Source organism: Notechis scutatus, chromosome 1 (assembly GCF_049901735.1).
Source record: "Notechis scutatus isolate UNSWTSFEM ecotype Mainland chromosome 1, rNotScu1.2, whole genome shotgun sequence".
Classification (NCBI taxonomy): Eukaryota; Metazoa; Chordata; class Lepidosauria; order Squamata; family Elapidae; genus Notechis; species Notechis scutatus.
In genome coordinates, this window is record NC_142009.1 from 331,786,628 (window position 1) to 331,805,189 (window position 18,562).

General features: G+C 43.6%; 1 protein-coding gene across 8 annotated transcripts in view; it reads right to left on the reverse strand.

Moving 5' to 3' along the window:
* The window catches only part of STK11 (serine/threonine kinase 11), a 110,842-nt gene extending 93,233 nt beyond the window's left edge, over nucleotides 1–17,609 (reverse strand). For 2 of the 8 annotated variants that reach the window (XM_087952722.1, XM_087952726.1), the window contains exons 1-2: nucleotides 17,485–17,609; nucleotides 15,124–16,279 (exon numbers count right to left, since the gene is read on the reverse strand). In XM_087952722.1, coding sequence (XP_087808848.1) covers nucleotides 15,124–15,413 — 290 coding nt within the window. In that variant the 5' untranslated portion in view covers nucleotides 15,414–16,279; nucleotides 17,485–17,609. Of the gene's footprint in view, nucleotides 1–15,123; nucleotides 16,280–17,270 lie in introns of all 8 variants that reach the window. The other 6 variants (XM_087952721.1, XM_087952725.1, XM_087952720.1 and 3 more) reach the window with 3 other exon arrangements.
* Between the last annotated feature and the right edge of the window lie 953 nt (nucleotides 17,610–18,562).

The window sequence follows — 18,562 nt, forward strand, 5'->3', positions numbered from 1 at the left end:
CTGGGGTCAAACAACTCTGGGCTCTACATGGAGATAAAGTCATATCTAGTGGAGACTTCCTGGTTCCAAATCTCCCTATTGAAAAATACATTATACCCTCCAAGGTTAATTATAGTAATAGCACTTAGACTTTTATACTGCTCCTTAGTGCTTTACAGCATTCTATAAATTTTACGGAGTCTGCATCTTGCCCCCAACAATCTGGGTCCTCGCTTTACTGACCTCAGAAGGATGGAAGGCTGAATCAACCTCCAGTCCTGACTCCAGACTGTGGGCAGGGTTCTGTTTTCAAGTCTGCAGTGGTTTTCCTTCTTACGCCCCCAACCATTACTAAGATAGATTATACTGGTTAATTTTTTTCTGAAGTGGCAATCAACCCATCCTGCTTTTCCCTCCCACCCACAGTGGAAATTCTGCTTCCTATTTGTTCACCAGAGTTGCCTGAAAAATGGAGTCTTTGCTTCAAAAAGGCCTAATGCGAAAGAAGAAAAAACCCTTTTGGAAAGGAAAAGGAGAAAGGGAAAGGAGCAACTATTGATTAAAATACCTTGCTTGAGGGCTGACAACTGTATTGGAATGTGGGGTGGGAAGGAAAGGAGGAGGGAAGGTCGAGGTGGTGGTGCCAATGGAGAATATTTGTAGCTCAGGGTTGAACTATGCAGTCCCTGGTGCTCTCTGAGCTTGGTGGTTTTCCTGCAGACGTTTCATTGCCCCAACTAGGTAACATCATCAGTGCTAGCAAGGAGTAGGGTTTGCTCTCAACTTATATTCTAGTGGCTTGCCCAGTCAATTTGGTGAAAGTGGTCTTCGGGGTTCTTTGGCTGGGCTATTAGATGATGGTATCAGCATGATGGAATAAGGAAAGAGAACTTGAAAGTTCAAACTCTGCATGCTTTTTGGGGGGTGGGGGTGGGGGGGGGGAGAAACCAACCATTCCCTCACCATCTCTTTTAATTCAGCAGAAGGAAACCTCTTTCAAACAGCCATTAGACTTGTTACAAGTAGTCCTTGACTTATGACTATAATGAAGCCTACCCATTATAGTCTTAAATCACGAAGATCATAAAGCGGGTCACCCATATTAAGTGAATCATTACAGTCATTAAATAAACCCATTTTTCACCATGGGGCAGTTTTGCTAAATGCCAAAAAGTAAAACACCATTTTTCAGCAAAAATGTTACAAATTGTATTCTGTGACCGGAGGACACTGCAAACAACTGGAAATGCAGGGCAGTTGCTGAGCACCCCAAATGCGGTCATATGGCTGGGGGGGTGGAGGGCAAAATTTCAGAACCAGACTGTAAGTAGCTTTTTGGGGGTGGGGGTGTCCATTGTAACTTTGAAAAGTCACTAAGCGACCCATTGTAATTTGATGACTACCTGTGCCACACAGCCGGCACACTGAACACCACATTACATAATGGGGGAAGTTTCAAACTTCTTCATCCTGCAATATAAATTAAACACAGGGGAACCCAAGTTCATATTCCTACTAGACCCAGAGCCAATCAACAAGGTCCGTCTTCAACTTCAAGGTGGGATCATTGGGAGGATAAGATGGGCCAGGAAGAACCAAACACTGGCCTCCTTAGAGGAAAGGCAATATAATCAAATAAAATCAGTTGTCTGGTGCAAGATTTCGTTTGGGTGGGGGGATATTTACTGGGCAGGGGAGAAGCATTCTTAGACCTTCTTGCAACAACTCTCTCCAATCCTTGCCCTCTTTAAGACTTCCTTTTGAGCTAATATTGTTGCAATATATTAATCTGCATTCAACTAAGGAGAAAAATGTGTGTATACGTGTTATAGTCCCCCTTTTTTAATGCACCTTTTTCTTTTTAAGTCTTGTTTGTTCTTTTTTTATATTTTGGTGTTTTGTATTTGAACGTTTCTTTTATGAATATTAAAACAAGTTTGTTTTTTTAAAGAAAAAGATCCACAAAGAAGAGGGGGCCAGCCTATTCTTCAAAGCACATGAAGACAGAAGAAACATCAGATGGAAACTAATCAAGGAGAGAAGCAATCTGGAACTAAGGAGGAATTTCCTGACAGCGAGAACAATTAACCAGTGGAACGACCTGCCTCCAGAGGCTGTGGGTGTGGCCAACACTGGAGGTTTTTGAGAAGAGACTGGAAAGCCACTTATCCAGAAGGGTCACTAGAAGACCTCCAACATAACATCCCTTCCAACTCTCTTATTCTGAGGTCCAATTAGGGCTCTGCCAGCCTTTCCTAAGGAAGGTCTTCTAGTCAAGAAACGGCCCTCTTTTCCGGCCTGCTATTTGCCAACAGGTTCACACAAGGATCCCTTCTTCTGTTTACTGTCACCATGACGAAGCAGGATGTAAGAATTTGGACCGCTGCCAACTGCAGCCAGATGGCCAAATCAGCAAGACATGGGGGGAAGAAAGGGGAAAATAAAACCTTCCCTCATGCAGGGATCGGCCTCTCTGACTTAGCCGGAAAGCTACACTCACCCTAGTTGACCCTGTTGCTCTTTTACATATCCAGCTCTAGGGCGGAGGAAAATGCCAACTCTTCCCTTTGGGAAACGTATTTATATCTTGATTTTGTTCCATTAAGCGTCCATCAAAAACAGGCAAACAAATCTATTTTGTAAGCTCTCAGACAACGCCTGGGGTTCTTGAAGTTTTATTAGGAATGACTTGGAAAATGTATGGGTTTCTCAATTGACGCCCTCTCCGCTCAACTGATAAAAATCAGAGAAACCACTCCAAAAAGGGCGGAGGGGGGGGGGAGGAATATATTTTCGTTGTACCTCGTTTACAGATAACCGATTCGAAGAGGCTTCCTCTTTGGGACAGATTGCTTATTCAAAAACGGTGATTATACCATCTACAGCTTTTAAAAGCATTTGTGTTAACATAGTCTATTCCTTTTTAAAAAGAAACACCAATTAATTGACTGAAGCTTAGCTTAGTCCAATTTGAAAATGTTAAAAAGATGCTGAGCTGCAAAGACTAATTGGCTAAAAGGTTGGCGCTCCGATGTACCCAAACGTAACCAGTCTTCATACAGGGGTCCTTGACTTACAAGCATTCATTTAGAGACTGTTTGGAAGTTACAACAGCACTGGAAAAAAGTGAATGATGACCGTTTTCCCCACTTACGACCGGTGCAGCATCCTCGTGGTCACGTGATCCAAATTCAGACGCCTGGCATGTATTTACGATGGTTGCCGTGTCCAGGGGGGTCGTGTGATCCCCTTTGGCGACCTTCTGACGAGCAAAGTCAGTGGAGAAACCACTTTCACTTGACAACCACGTCACTAACTTAACTATGGCAGTGATTCACTTAGCAACTGGGGCAAGAAAGGTCATAAAATGAGGCAAAACCCACTTAACAGCTGTTTTACATAGCCAGGGAAATTTGGGGCTCAATTGTGGTCGTAAGTCGAGCACTACCTATACAAACCAATCTTCAGAAAGTACGTGGCATTCACCAGATTTACATGCTTGTATTATTTCATGCTTCTATCAACGCTTCAGCACGAAACACGATGACCTGGACCAGCAGTCTCCAACTGGATTGCTGGAGGGAAGGAGAGGGGGTGGTTCTACAGGAGTGGACCCGCACCCCGCCTGCTGCTTCCGTGGCCTGCTTCTGAATGGCCCGCAGCCTGGGGGTTGTGGGGACCTCTGACCTAAACTCATCTTTGGAGTCAGCTAAATCAGTTTGGATTAGTGACAGCCGAAGCTCACATAGACAAGCAAGGGGGCACACAATCCAAACGGCTAATGAGGGAAGCGGAGCGCCTGTGTCGCTGGGCGGGGAACAACATACCGTCCATCAAAGCAGAACACATTTCGGGCCTGTCAAATACACAGGCAGACTGGCTAAGCAGGTCCACCATAGATCAGTCAGAGTGGCGCCTCCACCCATCCCTGTTTCAAGAAGCAGCAAGGACACTTGGTCAACCGGTGGTGGACCTATTCGCCTCCCTTCTCAACAACACTCAGCTCCCGAGATTCTTTTCAAGGTAGCCATCCCAAGGGGCGGAGAATTACAACGCGCTCCGCTGCCAATGGCCCCCGGGGCTCCTGTACGCATTCCCTCCACTAGCGCTGGTTCCCAGGGTTATCCAGAAGTTACTAGACGAGAGAGCGGAACTGCTTCTAGTGGCACCTTATTGGCCTGGACGGCCATGGTTTGCAGACCTTCGCAGCCTCTCGGCAGCCCCACCCTGGAGAATTCCGTCAGACAGGATCTCATGATCTCAGGGGCCCCTCCTACACCCGGACCCTCAATGGTTTCAGTTGACCGTATGGAGGTTGAGCAGAGTGGTTTGAAGAGCAAAAAGCTCTCCAAGAAGGTTATCAACACCATTCTAGTTGCCAGACGCCCCTCAACCATTCAGATTTACAACGCCACATGGTCCTTTTTCTGCAAATGGTGTAGTAGATTTCAAGTTGACCCTGTTTACCCATTTGTCGCTCAGATTTTAGAGTTCCTACAGGAGGGACTTGATAAGGGGCTGTCACCTAACACGCTGAAAAGGCAGGTCGTTGCCTTGACATCAGTTCTTTCTTCCAAGGGCCTCAGTTCTCTCTCGCATCAACCACGCATAAGGTCTTTTCTTAGAGGGGCCATCGATTTACGTCCCCCTGCAGTGCACCGTTACCCCAACTGGCACCTTAACAAGGTCCTTGTTTCTCTCACCAAAGAGCCTTTCGAACCCCTGAGGAAGTCAAGTCTCCAATTCCTGACATACAAGGTAGTTTTTCTTGTAGCGATCACCTTCGCTCGTCGCATATCGGAAATCGCAGCCTTGTCTGTCAGACAAGACCTCTGTGTGTTCATGCCGCTCGAGTGGTCCTTCGTCCTGATCCCACATTTATGCCCATAGTCAATTCGGCCTTCCATAGAGCACAAGAGCTCATCCTTCCAAATTTTTGTCCCAGGCCATCACAGGCGATGGAAAGGCAATAGCTAAGTCATATCAGTCTCAATCTCTGCAGGTGCCCAGGGGCATAACAGCTCATTCAACTAGGAGTGCAGCAACTTCGGCAGCTTGGGCCACACAGGCTCCAATAACTGAAATCTGCCGGGCGGCGACTTGGGCTTCCCCATCGCCCTTCATTAGACAGTATAAAATTGTTGTGTTTGCCTCTGTGGAGGCCTCATTCGGCAGGAGAGTTCTGCAACGGGTGCACAGGGACCCCGAGGGGATTCCGGACCAGATGGAGTCCCTCCCGTAGGACAGGCCAAGCTTTGGTATGTCCCACTACTGGATGCTCTGAGCAGCTCATAGGAGAAGGGGCGTTGGTACTTACCTGATACGCCCGTTCTCTTTGAGCTGCGAAGAGCATCCAGCCCCACCCTTTTTTTCCGTCTGGTGGGGTCTTGTTTTGGCCAAAGAATTTTTTAGGTCGTGAGGATGAGAGCATTTGTTCCTCTCGTCTTCGCCAAAACTGGGGAACACTGTGGAGGAGTCACGTGGAGGAGAAGGAGCGTTCCTCAATTCAAGCTCAGCCTATGGATGTAGAGACCAAAGCATCTCCCACTACTGGATGCTCTTCGCAGCTCAAAGAGAACGGGCGTATCAGGTAAGTACCAACGCCCCTTCTACAGGAGTGGACCCGCACTCCGCCTGCTGCTTCCATGGCCTGCTTCTGAATGGCCCGCAGCCTGGGGGTTGTGGGGACCTCTGACCTAAACTCATCTTTGAAGTCAGCTAAATCAGTTTGGATTAGTACTTAAGGTGAAGGACCATCCAGGAATCCGAGACTTGAGGATTTGATAAAATATCCCCCGAAGAAGGCAAGAGCAAGCATCTTTTCACAATTCTGCCAAAAGCCCCTTCATGGATCAGTTGATGAAATTATCAGAAGCCAAGCTTTGCTTGAGGATCCTATTCAAATAGTTTTTATGCTTTATACCAGGTGTGTCCAACCTGTGGTCCACGGGCAGCCCTGGAAAGCTACTAATGTGGCCTCACAAAGTTGTATAAAATAAAGGAAGTTTGTTATTTATGTGCATTAACTATTACATTCTATATATAAGCAGCCCAAGACAATTCCTCTTCACTCAATTAGGCCCAGGCAAAGCAAAAGATTATTGTGAATTCCCAGAACCATGCGGGGTGATTTAAAAAGTATATACTAGTGGTTTCTCAACCTTAGCAATTTTAAGAGGTGTGGACTTCAATTCCCAGAATTCTGAGAGTCAAATTCCACACCTCTTAACGTTGCTAAGGTTGAAAAATAATGGTATATACCTTTAAGAAATCAACCGTCAATCTAGGAGGGCAGAAATGAACAAAACCCACACATTTCTAGTTTGGAAGTACTTCCTGAATAGCAATATTTAGCAATAATAGCAAGGTTTCTGCGCTAAAGGGAATGCACAGAATTGGTCAGCTGGACAATTATCAATGGAACAGCTTGGCCTCCTGGAGTTGTGGGCGCTTCATCGCTGGAAGTTTTCAAGAAAAGATTGGCCAAACGTTCTTCGTCTAAGATGGTATGAGGATGTCTTTGGCAGGGGGGGCTGGACTAGAAGATCTACAATATCCCTCCCAGCCCTATGGTTTGAGGAGGTAACAAGATCCAGGAATAGGAAGGCTCGCCTTTCAAAGACTGTTTCCACCAGGCATTTCTCAATGTCCAAAAAGCCAATTGCAGCAGGGAGACACAGAGGCTCATATATTTTTATGCAATTCAAACTTTGCCTACTGAAAGACAGCAAACATGGGATGTGTACACAAACCACCACATTTCATAATTGCTAGAAATAAGCACATTCTCTCCACACACACACACACACACACACACCACACACCATTGATCTGTGATCTTGTTTTAACTCCAAGTCTGGTAAATTCCTGGAATACAGACGGGTAGGGGAAAGGGAGAGGGGGGAAGGTGAAGTTTTTTTTAATTATTATTCTTGCACTGAGTTGCAAAATCTGCTCCAAAAGAGTAAGGATAGAAGAATTCAAAATTCATAGACATGCAGGAAGTATAGGTAGCCCTTGACTTATAACAGTTCATTTAGTGACCATTCAAAGTTACAACAGCACTGAAAAAAGTGACTTCTAAATGCAATAATCCACTTAACAATTGTGGCAAGAAACATCATAAAATGGGGGCAAACTCACTCAACAAGTGTTTCACTTAGCAACATAAATTTTGGGCTCAACTGTGGTCGTAACTCGAGGACTACCTGTTATCCAGAGAACAGAGAAAACTGGAACGGCTGTTCAGTGAAGAGGAACGAGGCTGGAGTAAGATGGGAAACAACAGATGCAATGGTCTAAACTTAGCATATCAGCAAGACACTTAAATTGGGCTCTTCCCAATACTTCCTCCTCCCCCCTCCTGGAAACTATGCCTTCCACTTTACCATAAATAAATATACTGAACTGATCAACCACCCCATTTATTTGCCAAAATGATCAGCTTCTTTGGGAGGGCCAAAAAGTCCAATGCAAAATAACTTGCCAAGCAGAAACACAAAATAGATTGTTTTATCCCTATACTTTTTTTTAAAAAAAATCAAGACTGTAACACGCACTTCATTTGGCAAAACCTATGAAATTAAAGCCTGAACAGACGGCCTGCAATTGTTTAAGAAGAAGCCCGCACTCCATGTATGTGAGGTCACTATAATGAATGAGGATGTGCAAAATGTTTTGACAGTGAACACGCTTGTTTCAAATGGTCTGTTTTGATCCAACTGGAAGAATTTCAAGACCTCAAGAGTTTAAAGACCACTATTGCCTCCAAATCTTGGCCTGATGCATGACATGGCAACTGCCATCACTAACATGTTGTGAATAAGCACTGCTTCTCTCTTCCCTGCAGGACATAAGTGAAAGCTAGAAAGCTACAGGTAGTTTCCAAGGTGCATTTTCAAGAGGCAACTGGACTTTCTGGTTTTTCTTTGGAGACGGTTCAGCTCTTCAGAGCTGAAGAAGCTTCTCAGATGAAATGCAAAAGGTTTTCAAAGAAAAACCAGAAAGTCCAGTTGTCTCTGGAAAAAGCACCTTTGGGACAACCACGACCTGGATGACTGAGAATCTCCACAGACCTCAACTATAGGTAAAGCTCAACTTACATCCGTTTAGTGACTGTTGGAAGTTACAATGCCCCTGAAAAAAGCGGCTTACAATTAGTCCTCGCGCTTATAACCACAGCAGCTTCCTCAGAGTTATGTGATCAAAATTATTCGGCCTGAAAAGCCTCTGCAGAGGCTTTTTTTCTCTGGGAGGCCGAAAAAGGCCTCAAACCAGCAGAAAAATCAGCTGTGAGGCACAGTGCAGGTAAAGGGATGACGGGGGATGGTAACTGCGCGTGCATGTGCAGGGGGAGTGGGGGGGGGGCGCGCATTGCATTCTGGGTGCTGGCACGTGACTGCGTGTGCGCTAATGCGCATGTAATATTTGGCACAGGAGCCCAAAAAGGTTAGCCACCAGTCCTAGAACAATGTTTCTCAACCATGACAACTTGAAGATATGTGGATCATGTGGACTTCACAGTTTGCTGAGCTATGGTAGAATATTCAGCACTAGCTCCTTAGTTACAGAGCTTCCCTCAGCTCTGTTCAAATTTAGAACTGCTGTTCTAGAACTATTTGATGACTACCCAAGAGTTCCCTGTAACCTTTTCCTTTATTTGCCATAAGGTTTATTTCCAAATGGAAACAGACTGTTCTGTTCAGGCCTGCATAAAACTAAAGCGATGAAGCCACACACCATTCATTACAAAAGAAAAAAAGAAAAGATTAGCACATGCTACTGGACAATAATTTCTCACATTTTTTAAAGCAGCAGAAAGTAGACAGGATATCCAGCAAATGTGTAAATACATTTGAAAACCACTGACTTGATGGAGAAGTAGTTCATTTATGTGATGCTCCTCGATAGTGGGAGAAATGGGCAAATGCACACACACGAAGCTCCACTTACACGAACAGGAAGGACTCACGCGCGAAGCTCCATTCACATGGACCTTCACACGTGAACGCAAATGCCTGATCACGCGAGGGGAGCTCTGCGTGTGAATGCAAGCATCCTCCACGCGCACATGAAGCTTCATTTAGTGATTGTTCAAAGTTACAACGGCACCAGGGGAAAAAAAGTCCACACTTACAACCATTGTAGCATCCCCGTGGTCACATGATCAAAATTTGGCCACTTGGCAACTTACTCATACATATGAAGGCTGCAGTGTCCCTGGGTCGTGTGATTCCCTTGTGTGACCTTCTGACCAGCAAAGCCAATGGGGAAGCCAGATTGAGTTAACAGTGGTGTTACTAACTTCACAACTGTACTGATTCACTTAACAACTGTGGCGAGAAAGGTCATAAAATGGGACAAAGTTCACTTAATGACTTTCTCACTTAGCAACAGAAATTTTGGACTCAATTGTGGTTGTAAGTCAAGGACTACCTATATGAAGAAAAAAAAGAAGTTTTGCACATTCTTGCCCATTACCAATGTTGGCGATTGCTGTATAGCCGTTATCCACGTTAAAGAAGATAACAGGGTCAATACCCTCACCTATCCATCTCACAAACACAGGAAACAGCCAACATTGTGGTATCTGTCTGTATACATATGTCTGAAGGTCATCGGCCTTTGCTCAGTATAATCAACATGATATAGACAGGAAAATTTCCCCCTCCACGCTGAAGTGATAAGCAGCTCCCCAAATGACTTCAGTGAGTAACAGGAATTGCAGTTTGCTGATCTGTGCCCATTTTATTATTTTTTAATGGCTTGTCTTAGTCAGCCAGATGTTCAGACTGGATTTGACATTTTTATCCACCTATCAGTCCTTCCCAATGACTCGCAACAGGCAGATGTTGATCTGATAGTGTTAGAGGTATTGTTGAAGGGTATAGCTGTTCCAAGTCAAGCTGCCTTTTGCAATCAACTGGTGATTTTGTCAATGCCAATGGTGTTCATGTGGAGTCTATGGCAATTCGCTGTGGCCAGTTCACCATGGCCAACTCACCACAGGACAACTCACAGCGGGACAAGAGTTACACTAACATCAAAGAAAAGGTGGCATAGAATCATTAAAAAAAGGTTGCAAAAAGAGAGTCAGAATGAAATGTGAATGGCAAAAATTTAAGATAATTCATTTTAAATCATGAAATAGAACTGTTAAATTGTTCAGCATGGAATTGTCCCGTGGCAAGTTGGCCATGGTGAGTTGGCCGCAGCATGCTGTCCTATTCTGGTTAAAGTGGTGCCCCAGTTGTTTTGAGATTGCATTCAAGGCACCTATTATTATTGGGACATTTACTTTTTTTTTAACCATAGTTGTCCTTATTTCTATTTGCAGGGCCTTATATTTGATTATCTTCTCCCATTCTTTCTCTTCGAATCTGTTGTCTCCAGGTACTGCACTGTCCACTATCCAGGCTTTTTTTTGTCTTTCTTATTGACAATTGTCAAGTTTGGGGAGGGGAGGTTTATGTGACAGGTGCCTGTCTGCTTGAATTGTAAAGTCATAGAGCATTTTAACTTTTTCATTTCCTATTGCTTTCTCGATCAATATCATCATCATCATCATCATCAAGGCAATTCTGTGCTTAGCTGCATTTTTCTTCTTCCAATTCAATCATGTCCAATTTTCAGAGACTGTCCAGACAAGTCCCTGCAATTTTCTAGCAAGGCTCAAACTTCCAGTTTTATTTTAGTCTCCTGATAACAGAAGCAAGCTCCAGAGTGTCCCAAGCCCAAAGTACAAACACTTCCATTATGCTTGAAGAGCATCCTAGCAGATTGCTTGGTCGGTCTTAATTTAGAAAAACATGTTATAAGGTTTGAATTTTTTTATTTTTTAATACTAGCATCCATTTTCTTGCTGGGGAACAACAGGGAAGCTGCGCGACAGGGAAAAGGCTGCATTTGCCCACAGTTAGTTTTGGTAAGGCATGAAGGAGCCTAGTCACAGCCAAAAGCAGCACGTTTTGGGCAGCCTGTATAGATCAGACTTCTCCAACCTGTGCTGGACAACTATGCCCAGATTTCCTCTAGCCATGCTGGCTGGGATTTCTGGGAATTTATCTTTACTTGGATAAGTTTTAAGCTGTTTTTAACCCATGTTTTTATTCGTGTATTCATATGTTTCTTTATGATGTTATAAATCACCCAGTGATTGAGATGGGTGGTGCAGAAATTTCATAAATAAATTCCAGATCAATTTCACCCAGGTGGCTGTCCTGAAGGGTAGTGTTTCTTGACCACGGCAAACTTGAAGATGTGTGGACTTCAACTCCCAGAATTCCCCAGCCAGCAAGATGTTTAATACATCTTCAAATTGCCAAGGTTGAGAAACATTGCTATGGGGCAAAGTTACCCCGTGATAGATCTCTCTACTTGGAAGTTCATATTGCAGATTATTGTGCTGGAAGGAAGATGATCTGGCAATTAAGGACGGACCATAAGGTCTTCTGCGATCTCCCCAATGAGCCAGCTAAGCAATGGCATGTCTTCTGCCTCTCTTCTAGAATTTTAGATCGAGAAAGCATGAATCTGTGGAATTCTGTTCCTTAACCCAAGATTATCACCCTATCAAACCTCTGCAGAGCAAGCATAATGCACCCCAAGGGTGAAACTTCAGTGTTTGATGACCCTCACAAAATAGTTACAGCAGATGTTTTTTTTTTTTTCATCAGGCAGGAAGAGACAAGCAGCAGTAGCAGCAAACTGCAGTCATAAAACCCAGAGCTTGCAGCAGACCATCAGTCAACTTACTGTCTTGCTTTGAACTAATTAAAGATTGGTAAGGTTTATCAGACTGTGCACAGGGAGGCCGTGGGTATTGTTTGCAAAGGGCACCTTGCTCAGGCACCTAAAGTCCTGGATAGATTGGTGTCTCTTCAAGAGTGGCACAAACTAGCTTCCTTAGCTCAGGAATATGAGAAAATGCTAAGAGCTGCAAGCGTGATAGAAATAGCAGCATTTGTTTAAAGATGGCAATTGGGACTGAGAATCTGATCGCCAAATGATGCAGTCATAAAACGCAATGCCACAGGACCGTGACAACTTGCAGTGGCAGTTCTGGCTGTTGCAACTGTGGCTATAAAGCCCAACGTCACGTAATCGTCATTTGCAACCTCCCGCCAGCTTCCTCACTGCCTTCGCTCCTTAGAAGTCAGCATCAAGAGACACCAAAGGCGATTGCGGGTCTGTGGGACACTGCGACCATTGTTTGTTATTGTCAAGTGCCAAAATCAACCCGGGGATACTGCAATGGCCACAACTTTGAGGACTGACCACAAGTCTTTTTCGATACTGTTGACACTGCCGCTGAATAAATGGCTGTTAATGGATGATTACCTGTAGTTGAATGTCATTTGTGGGCAGCTGTGGTGGCGACAGCCTTCTCTGCAACAAAGTCCTGGTTGAACTGACCCCTCATGGTGCTGACTATTTCCCAAGGATAGGAAGAACAGAGCGTGCCTCGTTCCAGCTCTCTAACACAATTTTTTTTAAAAAATAGGGTCAAGCTACAACCTGAGGCTACTAAATCAAAACAGCTGCTCTCCAAACTTAAGTCCCGAAGGCCAAATTTTGCAGAGACACTTGCAAAAAAGTTGCATATGTGTAACACAAAAGGATAGATACGTATAGTACATATATCAAGCATAGCAAACTATACTTTCAAAATACCTGGCCAATCAGATATTGTAGGACAGCCATGGTGGCAAAAAATCAGGAATCTGGTAGCACCTTTTCCAATTCATAACTTTTATCTTTCACGAGCTGAAGCCAGCTTCATCAGATGTAAAGAGTGGCTAAGCATCAGTTTATTAAAGCTCACTATAAAAAGTTTGCAACTTTTAATAAAATTTGTCAAGCCAGAAGATGATACCAGAGTCCTGATTTTTGGGGCAATTCGAGTGAGCGATGTTACACAAAATGTTTCTGAATATAGAGTTTTACAAAGCTGTGTGTTTAACTTCTGGGTGCCAATACAAGAACCTCTGAGAGAATCCAACCCATTCCTTGGGAAATATTGCTACAAAGAATAACTCAGCAATGTAAACATGCAGCTGAAGTGAGCACCACAGATTTGTTTGAGTTTTTAGTCAACCACAGAGAGCAATTCCTAGAAAGGAGACCTTCACCCAGCTCAGGCCCATGCACAGATTGCACCTATCTGACGGAAGTAAACAATGTTCTTATCATCACAAGATTAGACAATGTAATTTACATAGCCTGCCCTTGGAAGAAAATTCAGAAACTGCAATTAATGCAAATCACTACAGTAGGCATGCTGGTGAGTAGTACTACTGCAAGGATATTGTATTTTGGGTACAGCACTGGCTTCCCATAGTTTTCCAGTGATGACTTTAGTCTAAAAGGCATTTTATTGTTTGCTTACTTCACATTTTAGGATTCCCTCCTTAAAATTCTCCTATCCAGTGCATTTCATTCAGGATAGGGATATTCATCCATCTTCTACAGGTTTAAAAGGGCTGGTAGCCCTGAGATAGGCACGTTTAAGAGTAGCTACCACACTGTAGAAGGACCTGCTCTGAGAGACCTAGCTGGCAAACCTTTGGAAGACAGTATACAGGTAGTCTTCCTCTTATAACAGTTCATTTAGTGACTGTTCAAAGTTACGACAGCACTTTTAAAAAGTGGTTTATAGCCATTTTTCACACTACTGTTGCAGCATCCCCATAGTCATGTGATCAAAATTTGGATGCTTGGCAACTGATTCATATTTATGACGGTTGCAGTGTCCCAGGGTCACATGATCCTCTTTTTGACAAGCAAAGTGAATGGGGAAGCCAGGTTCACTTAACAACCATGATACTAACTTAACAACTGCAGTGGAAATTCATTTAACAACTATGGCAAGGAAGGTTATAAAACAGGGCAAAATTCACTTAACAAATGTTTCACTTAGCAACAGAAATTTTGGGCTCAATTGTGGTCATAAATCAAGAATTACCTGTAACCAATCCCAACTCTGTTGGGATGTCTCTGAATTATAATTTCCTAGTACATAGGCTAAGGCTGAGATTTATACTATTAACCTTATGTTTGAATTGGATATATTGTATTTTTAGGTTCATTTGTACTATTTACAGTTATGGGTTATAAAACTAATAAAACTAATAAATCATAAAACTAATAAATCATAAAGTCATAAAACTAATAAATCAAATCCAATAAAAAGCAATAATTTTAGAACAATGTAAAATTACACTGGTTTGATATGCTAAACAAATGCACATTTTCAGTCCTCTCATTCCTTGGTGTTATTTCTGGTTATCAGTGGAAAAGCTAGAATTTATTTATTCAGGATGTATCAAACAGACAGCATTGGAAAGTAAAATTGGAAAAAGTTGCAGGCAATCACTCTTCCATGATCAAGCCACAAGACTTCTGTAATAGTAAAACGCTGCCTTTTTAAAAAGAGATGAACATGGCAACAGAAAATCATTTCTATTTTCAAATTTTAATTTGGAACATGGTAATTTCATATGTGAACTTTAGCAGCATTAGGGAACTGCATGCATCCAACCAAATGGAGATGCGGCATGTAGAGCCAGTATGGTGTAGTAGGTAAGATACTGTTCTAGAAACTAGGGTATGAGTTCTAGTCCCGCCTTAGGCATGAAAGCCAGCTGGGTAATCTTAGGCCAGTCACTTTCTCTCAGTCCAACCCACCTCACAGGATTGTTGTTGGGAAAACAGGAGGCGGCGAAAGTATATTTGCCACCTTATTATTAAAAATGAGGTGAATAAAAATCAAGAGTAAGTAAATATTTAACTGTTATTGGAATGCTAGTCAATAATGTCTTCTGGCATCCCTTTCTTATCCATAATCTTTCCTCCCATTTTAGAGACTCACAAGATGTGACTGACAGATGTTAATATTTAATGTCTCAGAAATCTTTCTGAATAACAAAGGGAAAAAAAATCTAAAACCAATAACCACAAACTAATAATTGCTTCCACCCAACCCCTACCTCTAATAGCTATTTCACAGGGCCCACTGAACATCTATGCAAAGTTCTCTGGCAGCAGTTTTTTCTCTCATTCACATTTGTAGGTACGAATGTTTACAAATGTAACATGTTAAGAAATACTCGGCAAGTATTTGTAAGATACACACAAAACACTTACTTTTTAACATTAGCTTCTCCATTGGGGATCCGTCGCAGCTTCTTCTTCTTAAGGATTTTGACAGCTCTTCTACAGAGAGTTTCAGAATCCAGCATCTCTTTGACCTTGCCGTAAGACCCTTCCCCAAGCAGGTCCCCCATCAGATATTTGCCTATGAGTTTGGCCCTCTTCCGCCGAGGCTGGTAGATCACTTGGGTAGAATCAATTCGGTGGATGAACGTGTCCATGCCCACTGACATCAGTTCGCCTTCCACAAACAGGCCCAACTGCTGAGACTCTTCTAGATCCATCTTGGTTTTTTTTTCCCCTAACCAAAACTGTGTTATAAATACTCTTTTGTGCCCAAAATCTCTGACTGGGGAAAAAAAGTTTCGGTGGAGGCAAGTAAGAATTTTCCAAAAGGCTGTACAGTTTTAACTTAAAATGAAAAATAAAAATCTATGAGAACTTTTCCATCAACTTAAGAGGGATCCTACACAGATCCAGCACCACATAACAACTTACAGTGCCTCTTTTAAAAGCGTGTGCGTAGGGGGGGGGGGGAAGAAATCAATACAGCTGTTTACTCAATTTACACTTAGCTTTAACTTTTTGATCTTGTCCTGCTACTCCAAGTATTTGAAATCAGTTTGTCTTCCTTAGTAAGTCCAAATTATTATTTTTCCCCTTGAGACCTAAGTCATCTTCAAAAGACTATCCACGTTTGAAATCAAAACATCAAAATTGCTATTTTTTAGGGGTGTGCCATTGCTGAGCAAGAAATGACAGTTCCTGTTTCCAAATGATGTGATGTGGAAAATCGAGGCGCGACTTCTGCTCTCGCCACCCAGGTACAACTCGTGTGAAGGATCTTTTCAGCCGTTGGGAAGCTGAAACCAAGTCTCTTTAAAGGAATTTTCAATACTGATTTTAACTGCTGCTTTTTCACCCTTGACAAAGGTTCGAGGCCTTCTGTATCTAGTAAAGGGCATCCTTCAACCACCTGGGGTCTACCTGACACATGATGTGTCACCCCACTGCTTCAGATATCAAGGCAGGCAGGCAGGTAGGCAGTGCAAACCTTACCCAGTTTTCCCAGTACTACAAACCCACCATAAACGGGGCTGGATGTGATTAAGATATCTTGAATAACACTTCTTCAGATTAAGTAAGTTCCCTGGAAAAGGGAAAGAACTACGTTTTTTTTTTAATTTGGCAAAAATCTATACTTTAAACCATCAATTCAGAAATTCAACTTCAGTAAGCACACTTCAAATTATTTATTAAAACCTGGTTCTGGCCTTTCTTGTTATTGGACATAATAAGCTCCCTCTGTCACACGCACTCTTTTTAAGCTAAATATTTAAAAAATGACCTCAATGGGCCTGTTACCCCCACCAATTAGATCAATATTAATACTAAAAATGCCCTTAAACAGGGCTTACCTTTCCCCAAGTTTAAGGCAGTGAGATATCCCTTTTTGCTATAACCCAACTTAGCAGGAAATATAACTGCCCTCTACAAAAATAACAATTCAATTAATGACTTTCTTTACAATTGATTGGATGCCGTGGAAATCAGCAACGCAAAGTTCCTTATATCCAAAATGCACACTTCACTCTAAAAGACCTCCTCTAAAGAAGAATGCCCATTTTGTTACCAAAAAAAAAAAAAAACCCTTGAGAAAATTTATAATAGCAATAGCACTCAAGACTTATAATACTTTTATCTGCCTGCGAAAGAGAGGTCCACTGAAGGAATTCTTAAAACGGAACATGTACAAATAACAATTTGGTGCTTTTTTTTTCATGACTGCTCACTGCTATCCATCTCATTCAGAAAGAAACCGTCAGGTTTTTTTCGTTATACTTTTCTATTTCCAGGGAAAGATTTGTCTCGTTCAAGAAAGGTCATTTATAGGCATATCCCACAAAAAAGAAAAAGAAAAAAAGGGGGGGATAATTGTAGATTTCCTCTATTCTGCACACACAGAATAGTGAAAATATTTCCCTGCTAAGAAGGATTTTCTTTTCCCCTCAAATTAAGGGGGCTCAACTCACAGACCACTAAAAAAAAACACCTTCTTTTCCCTCTTAGGCTTCCACCTCTCCCCTTAGCACACCGCCCACCTTTCCCAAATAAACCCCCCCGACCTCCCTGTCACTCACTCGCCTGAACGCCACGACAGGGACGGGCTTCTCCCCAATGTGGGGGCCTTCCCTAAAGGCTTCTCCCCCCACTTCAAGAAAGAGAAGGCCGCGACGTCTCACTCATCTGAGAGACGGACAAGACGAGGCAGGCAAGACCTGGGAAAGGGAGCCGCTCTTCTCGGTATGCTTCCCTCCACCGAGCCTACGGGGGGAAACGTAGTCGCCTCCTCACTCGGGGGCAGCGGTGGGTGGGCTACTTGGTCCCCTTCCTTCCCCAACGTCAAACCAACGTCGCCCTCTCCTTGCCTTCCTGCCGCCGCAACTAACACGCCACCGCCATTTTGTTTACCTCCCCCCTCTTTCCCTCCCCAGCGCCCTCATTGACGCTCAACCGGCTCCTCCCTCGCGCATGCGCGCGCGACATTTTTTTTAAAAGGCGGAGCGGCAGCCGCCAGTCGGCGACGAGACTCCCCTCCCTTCCCCGCTGGTTCTTTTTTTTTTTCACTCTGCCTTCGCCTCCCTCCTTCTCTGATTGGCTCAAAGGGTCCTTTGAGGCGGTTACCCCGCCCGGAGGAGAGGGCGGTGATTGGAAGAGGGCGGGAAGGGGGAGGGACTCGACCGAGGGAGGCGGAGCGCAGGGGAATGCCGGTCGGGAGGTGGGGGTGGAATGCACTACTGTAGATGGAGGGGTTGTCATGGCGACGGGGGGGGGGGGAGGCCGCCGGGCCTGAGATTCCTTCTCCAACCTTGTGCCCTCTGGATTAATCCTGTGGCCAGTAGAATTAGCAGTATGGGGTCTGGACGATCAACTCGTGTGGACGGCAGTGTCATAAAGACAGGAGCGCTGTGTTCACAGTACTAGTTGAACTATAGTTTATCAAACTAGCCACTATTAGTTGAGTTCACACAATGCACTAAAGCCAAAGCCAAACCACCATCTTTATGGCTCAGTGTGTTACAGCAGCCCAATTGAGATGGGAAAGAAACGTTCACACATCATGCTAAGTCTGGAAATCCTTAACTGCAGTTTATGGAACAAATGACAGTTAACTGTGTTTGTACAATACACTAAACCAGGGATGTCCAACCTTAGCCACTTTGAGACTTGTGTACTTCAACTCCCAGAATTCCCCAGCCAGTTTGACAGGCAGGGGAATTCTGGGAGTTGAAGTTCTCAAGACAAAGTGACCATGGTTGGACACCCCTGCACTAAACCATGAATGATGGCTTCCCAAAGTCAGTGGTTAAGGTCCCACAAAAGGTTGAACAAAATCCGGATTATGCTAAGTATTCACAAAAGGAGAGAGCAC